This window comes from Microcebus murinus, chromosome 5 (assembly GCF_040939455.1).
Source record: "Microcebus murinus isolate Inina chromosome 5, M.murinus_Inina_mat1.0, whole genome shotgun sequence".
Classification (NCBI taxonomy): domain Eukaryota; kingdom Metazoa; phylum Chordata; class Mammalia; order Primates; family Cheirogaleidae; genus Microcebus; species Microcebus murinus.
The window spans coordinates 107,313,939-107,332,931 of NC_134108.1; the positions used below are offsets into that span (position 1 = coordinate 107,313,939).

The 18,993-nt window shown below is 56.1% G+C and overlaps 1 protein-coding gene across 2 annotated transcripts; it reads right to left on the reverse strand.

Moving 5' to 3' along the window:
• Positions 1–373: 373 nt before the first annotated feature.
• On the reverse strand, positions 374–16,496 carry CDKN1A (cyclin dependent kinase inhibitor 1A). Of its 2 annotated transcripts, XM_012746928.3 has the most exons (5): positions 16,293–16,496; positions 14,881–14,997; positions 12,534–12,689; positions 3,045–3,476; positions 374–1,862 (listed from the first exon to the last, which is right to left on the reverse strand). In XM_012746928.3, the coding sequence occupies exons 4-5, from the start codon at positions 3,469–3,471 to the stop codon at positions 1,813–1,815; spliced, it is 477 nt and encodes a 158-aa protein (XP_012602382.1). In that variant the 5' UTR covers positions 3,472–3,476; positions 12,534–12,689; positions 14,881–14,997; positions 16,293–16,496; the 3' UTR covers positions 374–1,812. The 2 variants fall into 2 exon arrangements, with proteins under 2 accessions (XP_012602382.1, XP_012602380.1); XM_012746926.3 differs by lacking the exons at positions 12,534–12,689; positions 14,881–14,997; positions 16,293–16,496 and adding an exon at positions 8,473–8,587.
• Between the last annotated feature and the right edge of the window lie 2,497 nt (positions 16,497–18,993).

An 18,993-nucleotide genomic window follows, 5' to 3' on the forward strand; every position in this document is an offset into this window, starting at 1 on the left:
ACTTGCTCCGTATCTTTGCCAACACCTGGCATTGTCAGTCTTGTTAATTTTCGTCATTCCGGTAGGTGTACAGTGGTACCTTACTGTGGTTTCAACCTCCATTTCCCCGATCAGTAATGATGTTAAGCCACAATACATTCTTTACAAAAAGAGAGTGCACAACAAACTGAAATATTGACAGTGGTGATCTTTGTAGAGGTGTGAGAATAGATCATATGTGTTTTGTTGTTGTTTGTTTTTTGCTGCAGAGTCCATTTGCTGAGCTTTCTGCATTTTAAAAATTTAAATGCTTAATTTTTAAAATTATGGCCTCCCCAAAAGCTCATCTCTTTGTTCTCATAAATAACAAGGTATAATAACCACAACAGTAATATTACAAGTCACCAAGAAATATTTATTAAGCACCTGCTGTATACTCAGCACTGTGGCAGGGGCCGTGAAGGGCACAGAGCAGTACAGAGCATGGTCCCCACCCTTAAGAGGCTTACAGTCTAGGTGGAGAGACGGGGAACCAGAACACATGGAACCAAGAGAAACAGTCCAGGCCAGGATGGTACAGGAGCTGGAGGTACTTGGGTCAGACCCACTAAGTGCTCTGGCACCTCCAGGGGCTCAGTGTTCGATGGTCGCCACTCCCAGCCCCACGTCAGGCCCCTCGGCGTGCCCTGTCCACAGCCTCTACTCCCGCCACTAAAAATCGTCTGACTCCTTGTTCAGCTGCTTCTCAAAGTGCAATGTAACGGGGAGGGATGGGGCAGGCGGGGAAGGTCACTGGACAACTTCCAGGAGCTGGTGTCTCCCTCCTAGAAAGATCCGTTCCCCTCACCACACAGCCCCACGTGGAGAGACCCACTCAGGCAGCCTGTGCCACCACCCAGGACCCCAACCCCAGAGCTAAAAGAGGAGGCGGCGGTCGCTGCTTGAGCTGCCTGAGGTAGCACTAGGGAGCCCTTCTCCGAGTGTCCCTTCCCCTTTGAGTGCGTTGAGTCAGGGGGACAGGTGCCCCAGGGCTGCCACCCGGGGCTGCGAGGGTACTGGGGGACACAGACATGGGGAGGGGAGAGCAGCAGAGGGGACTGGAGACCCAGCGAGGAGAGAGGGCGGCTGGGCTCCCGGAAGAATGCAGGAAGACCGAGCACTGAGGCCGGCTCCCCAGCGGGGACACGGGGCCTGCAGGGAGGGCTGGCTGGCTACGGGACCCTACCTTGCCGTCCTCGCGCGGGACAGAGCAGGGCATCAAGAGCCAGGCAGGTGCCAAGCCCCAGCCCTGTGCCGGGCTGTGCCATGTCCAGGGCCCCCGCCCTGTCTTGGACGAGGTGCGGGCGCTCCAAAGTTCTTGGCGATGCCCCCACTCAGCCGGGCCCCCTTCAAAGTGCTATCTTTTTGCTTCTCAAATTAGAAGGCATTCAGGTTTGAGAATCCAGGAAAGGGGTGGAATTTCGTGACACCCACGAGACGGGGAGGAGGGAGCCAGGCCCCCCCAGAGAGTACGCCAGCGGGAGGGTGGAGGCGGGAGGGCTGGCGTGACGCAGCCCTCCCTCCCCCGGGGAAGGGAGAGGAGAGCTTTAAATAACATTTCATATAATAAAAATACCCAGCACTCCAATGAGCCTATCCTCCTACTGCCTAGTTTTGTTTTAAATAGTTCTAATGCCAGAGGCTGGGGGGTGGAGAGGCGGGTGGGGTATGTACACAAGGAGGAGTTTAAATTAAAACACAAATAATAATTAAGACGCACAGTCTAAGGCGGAAAGCGTGGAAGGAGCCTCGAGCCGCCCTCATTTCCAGGAGCGCGAGCCCTGCCGCGGCGGTTCAGGGCTTCCTCTTGGAGAAGATCAGCCGGCGTCTGGAGTGGTAGAAATCTGAGGAGAGAGAGCAGACGTCAGCCGGGCCAGGAGGAAGAGGGCACAGCAGGGCCACCCATGCGAGGCCAACTGCAGCAGGGCGCAGGGAAGACTGGGAACTCCCACTCCGCCTCCCAGGGGCGTTCTCGGGCACCCGCAGCTCCACGCACGGGACTGGCAGGGCACCTACACCCGCAGGCCTGCCCGAGCCGAGCCGCCCCTGCAGGAGCCACCAGCTCTGTGTGGTTATTTCGACTGACTAAAATCAAAGAAAGTAAAAAGCGCGGTTCTCAGTCACACTAGCCGCGTGTCCAGTGTTCCACAGCCACATACAAACAGCGGCCACCGCACGGGACACTTCCATGACCACGGAGGGCCCATCTGGGGACTCCGTGCGACAATCCATGAAAAGAGTTCTGCACCGCGTCTGGCCCGTACAAATGTTGTTGCTAGTTCTGACCCAACTGCAAATTTGCAGTGAGATTCTTGCCTTCACCTCTCAGCCTCAGTTTCCCCACTTAGAAAATGAGGATAACAATTGTATGGTGCTATAAGGATTAAATGAAATGTTCTCTATAAAGGCTTTGGTTGAGGGCCTGGTGTGACAAGGGCTCAAATGTCAGCATCATTCATTCATCATCAGGCACCTACTATGTGCCAGACAGGGTTCTAGGTGCTGGGGTTGGGCAGAGATTTGGGTCCCCTTCTCATCAAGCCGACAGCCTAGCGAGGGACAGAGAAGGAGCTGTCCACCGACTGTGAACAGTGCCGAGGAGAACAGACAGGCAGGAAGGGGAGGGTGTGTCAGGAAAGGGGAGTAAATGCTGGACAGGGGAGCCAGAAAATCAGTATCAGTACTTTTCTCTCCACTGCAAATTCACGGTGGGACCTTAAAACAAACCGCTCTCCCTTCCCGAGCCTCGATTCCTTGCTCTAGCAGGGTGGCGAGAATGCCCTGCGGCATAGGACTGCTGAGAGGACCACAGGAAATCCACCTTAGACGCTCAGCACAGGGCCTGGCATGTAGCGGGTCCCCAGTAAGTGTGCGCGAGCTAGCCCTGGCTGTGTGACGGAAGGCTGTCGCTCTCCGGGCGTCTCCCTCCACCCAGCCCGTGCGCTGGACCCGCCGGGTCGGCCCTGGGAGCGTGGATCCTGAGAGCCCTGGTCTCTCACAGAGTCCTTCCCCGTACCTGTCCTCACCTGTCATGCTGGTCTGCCGCCGTTTTCGGCCCTGAGAGGTGCCAGGCCCACCTGGGGAGCCCTCAGGCGGCTCCCCGGGGCGAGGCACGAGGGTGCAGGTCAGCGACAGGTCCACGTGGTCTTCGGGGGCTGTCCCCTGCAGCAGAGCCGAGGAGGCGCCGGGCCACTTGCCCCCTCCCGAGTCGTCCCGGGACAGGTAGAGCTTGGGCAGGCCGAGGCCCCGCACGCGCTCCCAGGCGAAGTCACCCTCCAACGGTGTTTCGGTGACAAAGTCGAAGTTCCATCGCTCGCGGGCCTCCTGTAAGCAGCCGGCCATCAGGGCGTCGCAGTCCCGGCGCAGCTCCTCGCTGTCCACCGGGCCGAAGAGGCGGCGGCAGGCCCTGCTGCCACCCGCGACCGGACGGCCGTCCCCCGGCTGCTCCGACATGGCGCCTGTGGCCGAGACACAAGGAAGGCCCTGGTCACTGGGGAAGGGGCCTCCCCTCGGCCAGGCCCTGCTGTGTGCCCTCGGGTCTCTCTGGCTCCTTCCGGCCAATGTCCAACCACCTGCTCCCCGACTCCCACCAACAGACCCTGGGCGGCCCCAGGGCCAGTGGGGGGCAGGCAGCTGAAGGGCAAGCTGTGTCAACAAAGGCAAGTTTGCCGCAATAGCAGGGATCAGGGTCCTGTTTACCACCAGCTATTATCAGCTAAAATCAATCTGTTTTCCCCCCTGAGGTGTCCCTCCTGGGTGCGAATGCCCCAAATATGTGTGAATTGCCAGAGTCCAGCAGTTTCCTAATCCCAGCCAGGCCGGGAGGTCAAGTCCCAGTGAAGGGTCAGACTGAGGGCTCTTCCAGCCTCCTGAATCCCCCACCCAGACGCCCACGTGGGGTCACCCCACTCTGCAAAGTGAAAGCACCCTGAATTTCGGGGTGAAAATACCAGAGTTATATAGTCCTACCTCTGCCATTTACCACCTAAACTTTTAAAAGCCACTTAATGTCTCCGGGCCTGTTTCTTCACCTACAGACGGGGCCACGTGCAAGTTTCGAGCATGGCTATAGAAGCACGTGCAAGCAATGGGCGGGGGGCGGCACGCAGCAAGGCAGAGGGGACAGGGCTTTGTTTTGGTGGTTAGGAGTGAGGGCTGTGGGGCCAGCCAGACTGCCTGGGTTGGAATCCAGGCTTTGCTGGGTGACCTTGGACAAGTGACTTAACTTCTCTGGGCTCTATTTTCCTAATCTGTAAAATGGAGATCGTAATAGTGACTGTCTGAGGACAGATGTGAGGATTGACTCAGTGAATGTAGGTGACATGCTTAGAGCAGCACTTGGTTTATAGCGTGCTCAGAAAATGAGAGTGTCTTTACTTCTCTCTGCATGCAGTTCTGGCTGGGCCTCACCCCATTGCTGCCCCCCTCCCACCTGTCCCCTGCCAACTACCTCCTTCAGACAGCAGCTGACAGGTGCTGTAGGCTGAGGGCCTTTCCCGAGGATGTCATCAGCCCGGTGGCCTAGAGGTAAGGAGGGGCTGGGCGGGGCAGGGCAGGGGATGGTTTCTGGAGGCTGAGCCACATCCTGCCAGGCAGGTCAGGTGATCTGAAGTCTAGACACCTCGCAGTGCCCGCCCTCTGTTGCCTGTATCCAAGGAACCCGTTTTGCAGGCAAAGAAAATTAAAGGTGGCTGGTCTACCTGGCTCCTCTCCTCCCACTTCAAGAGAAAAAACTGAGAGTGAGTTTGCCCATGAGGGAGCCCCGGCACCTACGTTCCTGGCACTGGCCTGACTCCGGGCTGAGTGACTGAGGGACCTTGGCAAGGACTGGGTTTTCCTAGGGACAAGTCCAGACGTGCAGGCTCTGCGGGTGCAGGCTCTGCCGAGTGGCCTCCTGCGGCAGGAAGACCAGGACCTGCGCCCTACCCCTCCTCACCGCGCCTCTCCTGATGCATGGAGCCCATAACTCTAGGTCTCAGCTGGTTGGGAGGGAGACAATCGGTGACCTCAGCCCAAGTTTAAAGGGCAGGAGCTCAAAGAGATAGGAGACTTGCCCTAAAATCATACAGCTAAAAAGGCCAAAGTCCACTGCCCTAAAAGGGGAGACACAGTACAGTGGACAGAGCCCTCAAATAACCGCTGTCCACCCTCTTCAGGGTATTGGTTGGGATTATGTGTATACTTTTATGTGCAGGGGTTGTTCTGGGCAGTTTACAAATATCAAGCCTCCTAAAAAGTGGGTATGTATTAGCTTCCTTTTCACAGAAGAGGTAACCAAGACTCAGAGAAGTTGCCCACGGTCACACAGTTCACAGGTGGCACAGCCAGGGTCTGAAGCCAGGCCTGTTTGCCCTGGGCTCTGTGCTCTGGTGCTGAACCCAACTCCCTCTGTTCTTAACCCTGGGGGCCCATCAGAATCGCTTCACGGAGATTTCTCAAAATGCAGACTGCTGAGCCCTACTCCAGAGACCAACTTAATCCACATTGAAGGAGCCTGAAGTGGCGCACTCCCGCAGATGGGCACTCCTGGAGACACACGGATGTGTGTGCAAGGGGCTTTCTGGGTGTCAGAGCCCCACAGGCACAAGGAGGGGGAGCCCACCCAGGGCTTTATCAAGGCGCTGGACATCCCCTGGCTCCCAGGAGCTGAAAAAGGGACCAAAATTCAGGCAGGGACCCTGTCCCCATCTCCTACCCCTTCCCTAATGGCTGTCACACGCCTCTCCTCCCCACCAAAGTCTGCTCTCATGCTCTTTATCATAACTCCCAGTTCAAAACAAAAATAAACATAACAGAAACGCAAACCCTCGATTCGCAAAGAACCGAGAATAGCTTCCTTTGTTGGCCTTCGTGCCTTAGACTTCAGCCATATTTTATCATGGTAAAAGGCAAATTGGAAGAGCTCAGCGACACTGTCGAAGCAGTGGGGCACTCTTTCACGGGGCGGTGGGTAGGGGCGCACCCGGGTGGAGCCCAGGGGAAGCGGGGCGTCCGCGGAAGGCGGCCTGCGACTCGCGCCAGCGCCGGGAGGGGGCGCGTGCGGCCAGGAAACCGCGCGGAGGGCGGCGCGGGGCGCGGGGCGCGGGGGCGCGCTGACTCAGCTTCCTGCCGAGCGCTCCGCCCGCCCGGCTCCGCCGCCGCTCGCGCTGCGCGTCACCCGGGCGGGGCGGGGCGGCGGGAGGGCCCGCGGGCGGCGAACACGTCACGCTGAGCCGGCGGGTCCCGAAACTCCCGCCGCCGCCGGGACAGCGCGCGCTCGCGCCGGCCGCACACGACACAGTCACACACGCACGCGCTCATACACACGCGCGCGCGCACAGTCACACACACGCACGCACATACACACACGCGCGCACACAGTCACACACACACGCACGCACATACACACACGCGCGCACACAGTCACACACACGCACGCGCATACACACACGCGCGCACACAGTCACACACACGCACGCGCTCATACACACACGCGCGCACATACACGCGCACAGTCACACACACACAAGCATGCACATACACACACGCGCGCGCACACACACGCACGCACATACACACACGCGCACACAGTCACACACACACAAGCATGCACATACACACGCACGCATACACACACGCGCGCGCACACACACGCACACACACGCGCACACAGTCACACACACGCACACACACACGCGCACACAGTCACACACACACGCACACACACACGCGCACACAGGCACACACACGCGCACACAGGCACACACACGCGCACACAGGCACACACACGCGCACACACACGCGCACACAGGCACACACACGCGCACACAGGCACACACACGCGCACACAGGCACACACACGCGCACACAGGCACACACACGCGCACACAGGCACACACACACGCACACACACGCGCACACAGTCACACACACACGCACACACACGCGCACACAGTCACACACACACGCACACACACACGCGCACACAGGCACACACACGCGCACAGGCGCGCCGAGATGGGGCCCCTCCGCCTTATCTCCACGCCCAAAGCACAGGATGAGTCAGATCCCTGGAAAATAAAAATAGACGGGAGCAACGAAAATAAAACCGCTCGAAAGTTCTCCCAGAAACGCGACGAAGGAGGGAAGGAGAGAGGAAGCAGCTTGGGCGCCCCAAACGCCCAGTCCCCGGCCCGAGGTTCTTCTCCGCACCCGGAGGACGCAAGTGTCCCCGGGGTGCCAGGCGGCGCGGACGCCCGTGGCCCGCGCAGGGCAGCGGCGCCCGAGGGCGACTCGCCCTCCCGCTCCAGTCAGCCCGGTTGCCTTCGGAGAAGACTCTCTGGGCTAAGCTGGGGCGCCCCGATGCCCCGAGGCAGCCGACCGAGGCCCTGAGCTGCGTCGCGCCCCCTGAATCCGCGCCCCGCAAAGACAGGACCCCTCCCCGCCTCCCACCGCTCCGCAGCGCCGGGCGCTTGCCTGGAGCCCCGCGCCCCACCCAAGGGCAAGCGGGGGTTCTGCCGGCGCGGTGGGAAAGGTGGTGGCACCCCGCGCGTCCCCGACTGGCAGGCGGGTCAGAGCCAGCCCAGCGCCGGGCGCCGCTCCTGGTCCTGGAGGGCGCGCCGCGGAGGTGGAACCCGACAGCCGGCCCGGGACCTTCGGTGCCCCGGCTTCCCTGGGAACACGCTGTGCCAGCCAAATAGGTCACTGTGCCGATGGGGGACAGACTGCGGAGGGGCAGGGAGAGGGCCTTCGGGTGCCACCGGTCCCCAGCCCGGGCGCGGTTCTGAGCTCGTACAGTCCGTTCCCCGGGGTCTCCTTGTCACAGTGAGTCACCTCCTCGCTTGTCCTCGGGGACGTGTCCTGGCACCCACCCAAGGCCAGGGGCATAGCCCGCGCTGACCTCAGCGTCCAGCCGGGTGGCGGACACAGCGGCATAGGTGGCTGGAACCTCAGGGACCTGGGCCAGGGCGGTACCGACTGGACCCGAGAGCCGCCCGGGACATATCCCGGACGAGCTCGCTCCACTTTGCGTCACCCGCCCCTCCTGGGCCCCTTCAGGGACACGGGCTTCATCCCCAAGCCACCAGCAAGCTGCGCCGGGGCCGGGGGCGCCCCCGCCCCCAGAGACGAGCTCCCAAGGCGGCCCCATCCGCGCCGTCCCTCTCGCCAGCCCAGTTTCGAGGGGAGCGGAGCGGAGCGTGGCAGGGATCCCTCGTATTTGTGCTCCTGCTCTCCGCCCAGAGTCTCCGACACGTCCCGACCCCGCCGCACGCGCAGTCACAGACACCCGTGTGCGCAAAGCGGGCGCACACACCCACGCGCGCCATTCACCTGCCGCAGGAACACCTGTGAACGCGGCACGCACACACGCGCGCACACGCATCCCCGCGGACGCCCGCACGCGACACGCGGGGACACGCGCGCGGACACCCGGAGCCGCTGGCGGGGGCACTGTTGCCCGCCGCGCTCCCTCACCTCGTCTGCGCGTCTCGGCGGCTCCGTGAATCCGCGCCCCAGTCGGTCTCCCAGACGCTCGCCCCAGCAGCTGCTCGCACCTCAGCTGGCGCAGCTCCGCGCTGTCCTAATATAGCGACTTCCCCTCCGTCCCCCGCCCGCCTCGGAGGCGGGACCCGCCGCTCAGCCCACAGCGCCTCCCGGGCCCGCCTCCCCCGGCCGCCGAGCTCCCCGCCCGGCCTGGCCGGGCTCCAGCGGGCCAGCCGTCTGGGAACCTCGCGTGATGCACGAGGGCGCGTCCCTCCTCCCCCCGCCTCGCCTGGGTCTGTGCCCTGGACACATTTCCCGGCCACTGAGCCACAAATCAGGCTTATTTTAAGTTGGAAAATGAGTCGCCACTCTCTGAGGGCACGGCATTGTTAGCCCCGCGACCGGCCAATTCTGGGCAAGGATTCACCGGAGCAGTTGAAAAGATCAGGAGTGACATCCATAAATAAAAATCGATAAATAATCAAAATGATGCACCTCTCTGCAATTCCCAGAAAATCCCCACTACACCCCAACGGCCATGAATCCCTCACCAGACCACCTCACCCCAAGCACCCGGGGCACCCGACACCCCAACACCGCATCGTTGAGGCCTGAATGGCATCCAATCCCCTTTATTTCACAGATGAGGAAACTGCATACAAAGTTGTTGCTTGTCAAATGTCCCAGAGAAGGAGGGAGCTGGGGACACTTCTCAAAAGGGCCAACCTGGTCTCTAGGGGAAACAGATTGGCCTTGAACCAGGCTTCCTAGCCTGCACTCACCTGTCTGTCACCACCAGAAGCAAGCACTGGGCTGCGGCAGATTTAATGGGAGGAAGCGGAGAGGGATCTGGTGAGCGAGATATGGCCTGGATATTGCCCACACAGTCCACACACACTGCCGGGGAAACTGAGGTTCGAGAGGTCCCGTGGCCTGACGCTTGGCACGGGGAAGAAATGGCTGCGATTGGAAACAGGCCTTCTGCCTCTGCCCCGCTCTCCGCTCGCTGTCCTCTATTTCAGCTGCTCCAGGAAGATGAAAATGCGCAGCAACCCTCATTTCCAGGCAGGTTACTGAGGTGACATTGATAAGGACAATTTGGGAAGTGTCTACTGGTGCCCCTGACAGATACAGAAGTGAGCGAGGTGGCTCTGCTGCTCCCACCTACCCCCACACCCCTCGGCTCCCCTGGACTGCACCTTTGCCTCCTTTCTTCACCTGAAACATTTGCAGTTTGGCTTTTTAAGAGCTGCAGAGAATGGAGTGTTAATCTGAACAGAAATTCCTCTAAAACAGAGAATCCAGGCTGGAAGCAGCTGCAATTACTGACATCTCGGGCTGCTCCGTGTCTGGAAATCTCTGTCCGGACATGCCCAGTCTTCTTCCTCTAACGCAGCTGACCTCAGGGAGGACAGCCTTCCCTCCCGTCTGCGGTGGGGACGGGAGCCCGGGCCGGCGGGAGCACCAGACCCCCTCGCCTGCCGGCCACACGACCCCGGCCCCGGCCCCTGCTCCTGTCCTCGCCTCCTGCCCACGCCCATGCCATCCACAGGCTGGGCTGTCAAACGTCCAGCCGAGGCCGGGCACATCCTCCTACTGCCTGGAGTCCCCGTGGCTTTCAGGCATTTCAAACAGACTTGACATTGTCTGCCTGTTTACTTTGGGGAAATTTTTTTTTAATGAAGGCTTGTAATGAATTATTTAAAGTTTTGTGGTACATTGAGCTTCACAATGAAATAATTCTTTTTGTTGTTGTTGTTGTTGGAAAGTAAATTTTTTTATAACTTCTAGCTCACCACCACCACGACAGTATTCAACAAATATTTATTAAGCACCTACTAAGTGTCTAGTACTGTTCAGTACTTTTAAAAAAATGTTTGTAACCATGAACTTGAATGTGCAGTCACACATCCTGTTCAAGCGAGGACTTCTGCCCCGAAGAGGGCAAGGGAGCAGGTTAGATGGTTAGAAGTCACACACAAAACCTGACTCCCCAGGCTCCCAACAGACACCCAGGGATCTGTAGCAAGTCACATATTTTGTTCAGAGAAACTCAGGCCAAGGTCTACCTGGGGTCTCTGGGAGCCTCCTGTCTCCCACCATTCCCCTCCTCACCCCAAAGCAGGCAGCCCCAAGGACAGAACAGCCACCAGCCTCTTCCAAGCCAGGGCTGAACATGTTGGGACATGTTCTTAGGGGCCAGAGGGCCAGTCGGGAACACAGCGTGCTGCCCGAGCGTGCTCCCAGGAAGCAGGGATGGGGGAGGCTCAGTCTGGGGGACAAGAGGGTCCAGAGCAGCCCCCACCCAGATGAGGGTGGAAGGAATGACGGAAAGGAAAGGTGGAGAGCCCGAACCTGCAGAAGGAGGATGTGAGGAGGGCTCAGTGGTGGCTGCAGGAGCTACCGAGGAAGGGAGAGGAAGTGCTAGGCGCAATGTCACCATTTCTCAGAAAAGGACTGGGGAGTCCCAAATGGGGGCAGGCAGCTTTCAGAGGAATTCACCTCTACACAGGCTCCCAAGAAGTGAGACCCCACGGAAGAGGCAGAACAGAGATATCACAGTACTGAGCAGAAGCCCTGCTTGAAAAAAAAGAAAGAAAAAAAAAAAAAAACAAGAACGAACTTGGGAACCCCCACTCTGACCTGCTGGGGCTTTATCCAGTCAGCATAAGGATCAGGACTGACTATATATTAAGGCCAAAAAATCTGTGACAGAATTTGTGCAACACTTCTAGCCTCCCAAGCCTACTTGCCTAACCCTGAAGTTTCACCATTAGAAATTCATTCCTTTGGCACAAAGTTCTATTCTTTATTAAATAAGATCATATAGGCAAAGTGCTTACCCTGGCGTATAGAAATCACTCCGTAAATGTTAGTTACTATTATTGCTGTACAAACATTGGCAGGAAAAGCACCCCTAGAAATTATTTTCACTTTAGTGGCTATGTTAGGTAAGTTTCCCAGAAAACACATTCTGAAGTAGAGATTTGTTTGAAGGAGGTTTACTGGGGAGCGCATTCACAGTTAACAGCCTGTCCAGGCATCAAGAAAACAGAATCGGGCAAAGAGAGGAGGTAGGCTCTTCTGGAGGCTGGAGGCCCTAGAGAGGCCTCAGGCGATCCCGCAAGGAGCTGTGGAGCTAGCGGGGTCCTGCAGAGTGCCCTGAATCGACGCGAGGGGGCTAGGCCTGTATACCCTCACCTCCGCCAGTCACTTGGGTGCGGCTGCCCCCGAAAGTAGTGGACAGGTGACCTCAGGCAAGAGAGCTTCCCGACCTGAGGCCGGCGCTGCTGGCAGCCACTGGGGGGAACAGTGCCTGGGCCCTGCAGGGTCCTGAGGGGCTGCAGCACAGTGTGAATGCCCAGCAGGTCATGTAGGGCCTGCAAGGGAAGGAGGTGCTGTGACCACAGGCCGCCCGGGCAGGGAAGGACTCTCTGTGCCTTTGCACACGTTGTTCCCTCTTCCTGGATTGAGGACTCCTGACCAACCCACTCCACCTCACTCCATTCTTTACCTGTTGAACTCCTATTGATCCTTCACAACCCAACCTGCACAAGTTCTTGGGGTGGGGCCTTCTCAGAGCTCCCTGGCTTGCAGAGCTCCTGGCGAGCACGCTCCCCGCCGTGCTTCGCCGGCCAGCTCGGTTTCCGAGCCTGGGGAACCCGCTGCGCTGCAGCCTGGAGCGGGTGAGCCCATATTTTATTCATCTTTGTACCTTCAAGGCCTAGCAGTCTCAGCCTGGAGCTCAGTGAATATTTATTGAAGGGCCGTTTTTGGCCTAGACTCAGGTTAGGCTTCAATGCTGCTGCTTCTAAGCGCTGTCTTTTGTGTATTCATTTATCTATTCACTCATTCATTCATTTTTTAAAAAAATAATATAATTAACACTCGCTGCTCAAACCCAAAACTAGACTATTACGAATCACTGACCCTTCCCTGTGTGTTCTACCCCATCCCAACGTAAACATTATCTTGAATTTCATGTTTAACTTTCTTTTGTTTTAAATAGCTTTATCACATGTGGCCAAGACAATATGCTCGCCGTTACTCACCGTCACTCCGGGTGCTCTCCTACACTTCCCAGCCTTCCTTCCAGTGTAGACAGGGTCGCATGAGTAGTACTCGCCAATGAAATGTGAGCATAAGTGACATTTGTCTCCTTAGGGCTGAGGCCAGGTGAAATCCTCCAGGCTTTATGTCCTCCACAGCTACGACAAAAGTGAGATCTCATGTCCCAGATGGTGCCACTACAACATGACAGAGCATCCTTCAGCCTGGGTCCCTGAGTGACTGTGTGGAGCAGAGTGCCCACCAACTTGTGTGGGATATGTACGTGAGAAAGAGGTAACCTGGCGAGGTGTGGAGGCTCACACTTGTCATTCCAACACTTCAGGAGGCTGAAGCGGGAGGATCACTTTAGGCTGGTTGTTGGAGACCAGCCTGGGCAACATAGTGAGACCCCCACCTCTACAAAAAAGAGCTTTTAAAAATAGCTGGATGTGGTGGCACACATCTGTAGTCCCTGGTACTTGGGAGGCTAAGACGGGAGGATCGCTTGAACCCAGGAGTTAGAGGTTGCACTGAGCTATGATGATGCCATTGCACTCCAGCCTGGGTGACAGAGCCAGAGGCTGTCTCTAAAAAAGAAAGAAAGAAAGTAGTAACCCTTTGTTATGTGAAGGCACTGAAATGTGGAGGTTATTTGACACTGCCGCATAACTTAACCTGAGATTTATCCATGCAGTTGTCGGAGTTGTGGTTTATGGAAATCTGTGTCACCCAATGAAATACACCTCTGGGTGTTCACACTCTTTTGTAGCTGTCTCCCCTTGAGTATGTCTGGCTTGTGACTCATTTTGCCAATAGAAAGGGACAGAGTAACCCTATGCCCATTCCAGGTCTAAGCCTTAAGAAGGTCTAGCAACTTCTGCTTTCGCATGCTTAGGGACCTTGAGCCACCATGTAAGAATTTGGATTACTCTGAGACCGCCAAGCTGGGAGGAGTCCCATGGAGAAGTCCCATGCAGGACAAGCGAGGCCCACCAGCTAAAAGCTCCAGCTGATGCAGCCAACAGCCACCAGCCCCTTGCCAGCCACGTGAGGACCATCGTGACAGCCGATCCTCCAGCCCCAGTTACACTTCCCCAGGTGAAGCCACATGGAGCAGAGACAAGCCGTCCCAATGAGCCCCTGCCTAAATTATGGAGTTTTGAGCAAATGAATGATTGCGGTGGCCACTGTGTTTGAACAGGGTTTGTTAGGCAGCGATGCGTAACTGAAACATGGTTTAATGGTTTTCAGTACTGAGCTATCCCTTCTGATAACTGTGTTAACTGTTCAGGAGAAACATGATTTATCCATGTTTATCATGGTTTATCATGGTTTATCATGATTATCCATACCAGGTGTTTGGGGCTCACTGTCTGTCTCTTGTGGGCTTATTGGAACAAGTCTAAAGTGCTGAATGCACGGTGGGCATTATCGTTGCTTGCATTGTCTTTTTTTTTTTTTTTTGTAGAAACAAAGAGGAATCCAAAGGAATGAAGCCCTTATGGTGGAATTTCAGATACTGTGACACCTGAGAATACACATTTGGTGACAAGGGAACTGCCACAGACTCCGAGTTCAGTCCTGTGAGCTGCCTTTAAAGCCGCCAAGACGCCGCTCACTCCAGGGTCCTTAGCTCACAACAGCCTTCTGGGTGATCCCAAAAGAGTAGAAATTTGATTTTTTTTTTCTTCCCTAACAAATTATTTTCAAGGCCTCCCCAGGAAAAAGCCTCAGCATACACCAAAGGGCTGAGGGGCTTGGGTTTGGAAGCTCGGATTGCACAGTGGTGTGGAGTCTTAGTGACGTCAGGGTTTCAGGTTTCAGATCGGTTACCTTACTCCTCACCTTCCACGCCCTCCCCCTCCTCCTTCCAGGACGGGTGTTTTAGACACAGAAGTGCTGGCTTTGGCTGGGGTGACACAGACAGAGGGTCAGGGCAAGCCAGGGCTGTGGCTGTGGCCCCACCATCTCGGCTTCCCCTCCCATCAGCTGCTCGTCCTCGTGTTTGCGTCTCTAGGGCGGGTCTGAGTGTCATCTGTGATCTCAATGCCACCAGGGCCCCCATGGAACGCAACAGCTGCAACCCCAAGCCTCACATGCTGGCGGCCCCACTGGAGCCAAGTCCAGAGCCAGGGAGATGAGATTCCCTCCCCCATCCTCAGTGACCTCTAACAGCCCTGAACCTGCTGGGAGGAATAACTGCTGATAGCTCCTCCGGGGCACATGCTAGCAGCTCAGGACAGGGCTTAGGAAGAAAGCAGGGGCGTGTGCTAGGATGACACTAGCTGCTATAACAAACAAACTCACACGTTTCAGTGACAACCCAATAGAAGATTACTTCTCACCCACATTTGAATCCAGTAGAGGTGTTCTGGTCAGCAGGTGGCTGACCGTCACGTGGTGATCACGGTTCTTTCCACGCTGTGGCTCCACCACTCCCCAGGCCCTCGAGGCCTCTGCTTCCAGCTGGAGGGAGAAGAGAGCGAATGAGGAAGGCACGTGCATGTCTTCACACCTGGCGCCATCTCCCACCTGCATTCCGCTGGTGAGAACTTGGCATAGGGCTCGTCTAGGTCACACGTTGATGTAGTCTCCGGGTGGGGGCACAGATCTGTGACGACCTACTGGCCGTCTCCACCACAGCAGGGAGCAAGGCAGATGGGACCCCTCCCTCTCCCCCATCTTCCAACCAGGGGGTGTTTTCCTGCTGAGTCTGTGGACACGGGCACAAGAAGAGCAGTGCCACCTCTGCCCTGCATGCACTTGGGCCTCAATATCCTCATCTCTAAAATGGGTACTTTCATGTCTGTGATCCTATACTCGCCACGGAGATGGGGAAAAATACAATATACATGATCCTCCTCCGTTCCCAAAGGAGGAAACCAGGACACAAAGAGGCAGTGTGACCAGTATGAAGTCACACAGCAGGACTCAATTTCCTCCTTCTGGTACACAGTTTTTCCTTTTTCTCTGTTTCTTTCTTTTTTTTTTTTTTAAACTAGTCAACATCAAAGTCTGAGAAGTCATTGAACTGAAATGCAGGAAAGTCCCTTACTCAGCAAATCCATCTGAAAATCCCCCGGGGGCCTAGGAGAAGGCTTGCTAAGAAGAAAAGTTCTTTTATGCCAGAAATGGACTTGGTGGGGGTGAGGGCTGCTGTGCTGAGACCTCAGGCAAGGCCTGGTTTTCTTTTCTCACCCTGCAGATCCCTGAAATCTCCTGGTTAGACCATTCTCTCTCTAACTCGCCCGAGTTGTCCCGTGCAATAATTCTCAACATAGGCAGCGGGACGGCCCTTCAAAACCTCTTTTGAAAAATGCTCACTCCTAGATACACATGCACTCTCTCTGCAAGAAGACACAAGGAACAATGACAGTGGCTGTCTCTGGGGAGAGGAGCAGGTGCCCTGGGTTGCCCACCTCCAAGGTACATCCACACCAGCCAAGTCTGTGTGGACAGCACCCCCTGGAGTTGTCCTGTGCAAAGCCTGCCTGCCTTGGGGTGCAAAGTGAGCTTATTCCTTGTAATATATTTTTAAATAGTGAATACTATTTTAGGTAATAATTAACACAATTGAAAAATAGATTCCAAGTTCCAGCCCTTTGGGGACCCACTGAGTTAGGATTGGGTGAGGTCAGCCAGCTGCACAGTGTGCAGGTATTTGGAAAACTCTCGCCAGGTGATTGAAAGCTCCCCACGCTCCACCCTCAAAGTTTGGGAAACCTGATTCAGTCTGTCCCCGCACAGGGCCCCCATCTCACTTTTAGAAGCTCTCAGCAGCCCCTTCCACCTCTGCGGGAGTGAGGGAACAAGGAATAGATGCTGTCCCTGAGCAGGGGGCAGGGAGCCAGGCTTTGGGGAGGAGAGGCTCAGGGCTGAGCGAGCAGGAGGCCAGCTTTGCCTCCTGGGCGGTGGGCCCCCCACTCCCCTGCAGCCCTGAAACAGCCTCCCCACAGCACCCAGCCCGGCTGTCTGTCGCATCAGCATCTCTGGCCAGGCCTGCAACTGCTGGCCTTGCCCGGGCTTGCCTTTTGTTGCATCATCATGTGGCCTTGCCGGGTGCCAGAGGAGTGAGCCGCCCACTCACTGCTGGAAAAAAACAGCTAATTATATCACCGGAGACCCATGGCAGGGGCATGTGGTCATTTTCAGCTGGCCCAGCCTGTTTCTACTTGCTTTACATGATTGCTCTTGATTTTTCAAAATAATAGTAACAGCTACCAACCAGGAAAAAATGGCCCAGGGTCGTGGAGCACTTGCTGCTGAAGTGGGACTCAGGGCCACCTGCTGCTCCAGGAGAGGCCCACGAGCCCTTTAGCTCAGAAACCCAGAAGCCAGACTCTGGAGTCCAGGCCAGGGCGCGACAGACAGCTGCGTGAGAACTGGAGACGCTGGAAGCAGCAGAGTCGCAAAGACAAATACTGCTTTGACAGCGCCACAGCAATTTATTTTTTCAGAAATCTTTAAAATTCTATTTGTACTTTACTCAAGCATGCAGAGTGTTTTATTTTTCCATAATTTCCTGTGTTTATTTTTTGAGTAGATAATGCACACGATGCAGAAGGACGCGCAGGCGGAGCTATCCCTCCTACCCCGTCCTCCGGCCCCTCGTCCCTTCCAGAGGCTGTGGCCGGCGCCCGCGTCCCTCCCAGAGACAGTCCACGAACAGCCAGCCCCTTCGGCTAAAACCCTCGGGACAGATGGGCCGCAGAATCCAGGACGTCTTCCGGTGTTTTCCTGTGTATTGCCAAATCAGGACCAGGGTAGCAGCGGTCTATGTGACACCTGAGGGCCACAGTTTTAACACTGAAAGGACCAGAATAACCTGGGCTGGAGAAGGACACGGGGAAGGCAAGAGGGAGAGGACGGGGCAGTCCTGCAGGGCCCAGCTCAGCCCTCTCGTGCACCTGGACCCACGTCTGCGGGCTCCACGCAGGGTGCTCTGTGGCTCCTCACTCTCATTCCCCGCCTCCACCAACGGTGGGAATAATAATAATAATAATTAAAGTATCTCACATTTACTGAGCACTTTCTATGTGCCAGACTCTGTTCTAAGTACGTCCTCCATGGTTACTTGGTTAATTTTCACCATTACTCATTTCATGAATAAGGCACCATTACTTTCATCCCCATTTTATAGATTAGGAAACTGAGGTAGAGATAGAGATGAAATCACTTCCCAAGCCAGACAAAGACACAGCAAGGATTTGAACCCAGACAGGCCGGCTCCAGAGGCGAAGCTCTTAACCACTAATAATGAAAACAGCTGACACTTAGGCTGTGATTACCCCACACCAGCTGCTCTCTGGGGGCTCGCGGGTATCAGCTCAGCTAATCCTCGCGGATACTATGATTATCCCCATTTTGCAGATAAGGCCCCAACACACAGAAAGGCTAATCCACTCACCCGGGTCACACAGCTGCAGAAGAAGGATCTGAACCCGGCAGCCCGGTTCCAGAGTGTCCTTCTGCACGGGCCCTGCCCCCTGGGGCGCGACCAGCTACGGGGAGTCTGAGAGCAGCGACCTGGCTTCCCTCGCTCCGGCCACAGGTGGCGCCAACACTGGAGACTTTAACAAGCCCTCAGTAAAGAGTAGTGAACGCTCTTCTAAAATAACTCTTTTCTTGGTATTAAAAAAAGAATCATATTCTAAGTTCATTGTAGGAAATCTGGAATATATAGAAAGCCCCCAAGAAGAAATGTAAGCCATCCCTCACAGCGCAGGGAAGACCACGGCTGACATCTTGGTGTCTTTCCAGCCAGTGTTACAAAATAGGGATTTCACTGTGTTCGGTTTTGTAACCTCCTTTCTTCTCACTTAATCAACAGATCACAGACATTTTCCCATGTCATTACATTTTCTTCTGCAACTTCCGCAGAGGAATACTCTGTGATTACCTATGAACCAGAATGCCCCTCACAAACAGCCCCCTCCCCACGGACCCCTACAGTCCCCAAATACACCCACCCTACGCATTCCACCTTTTGCTACGTCCTGGCATCTCTGGAAAGCTCATACCATTCCCTCTGCCTCCCTGCTTAGACACACGGTCTTTTCCACTCCTGCCAGGGATGTGTCCCCATCCTTCTCAGCACCCCCATACCTCTCTGGTACCCTATTTCTCCTGCTCCAAGTCGCCCTGTACCCTTCTCACACCCTCCCTCACCCACGCTCAAAACTCCTCCATTCCCACAGGCCTGGCTGGACACAGTCCAGCCTATCAGCAAGCTGGCATGAGGCAATGAGTGTTGCAATGCACGAAGTGACGGAGGAGACAAAGCCAGCGAAGGTGCTGGAGGTTGCAGCATGGGACTCCCTCCCAGGGAGATAGGTGCATTTTGAGCTGGGACATTCCAGGCACGATGCCTTAACCTAAAAGGGGACTCTCCTTGTAGGATTCTAGGCTGCCAGGCAGGGCCTGCAAGTGCTATTTTGGTGCAGGGAGCTCTTTTGATGTACT

Coding starts and splice junctions, on each gene's coding strand:
- CDKN1A (XM_012746928.3), bottom strand. CDS start 3,471: ATGTCGGAGCAGCCGGGGGACGGCCGTCCGGTCGCGGGTGGCAGCAGG. Junction 1,863..3,044: donor GCGGCAGACCAGCATGACAG/GTGAGGACAGGT, acceptor CTCTCTCCTCAG/ATTTCTACCACTCCAGACGC.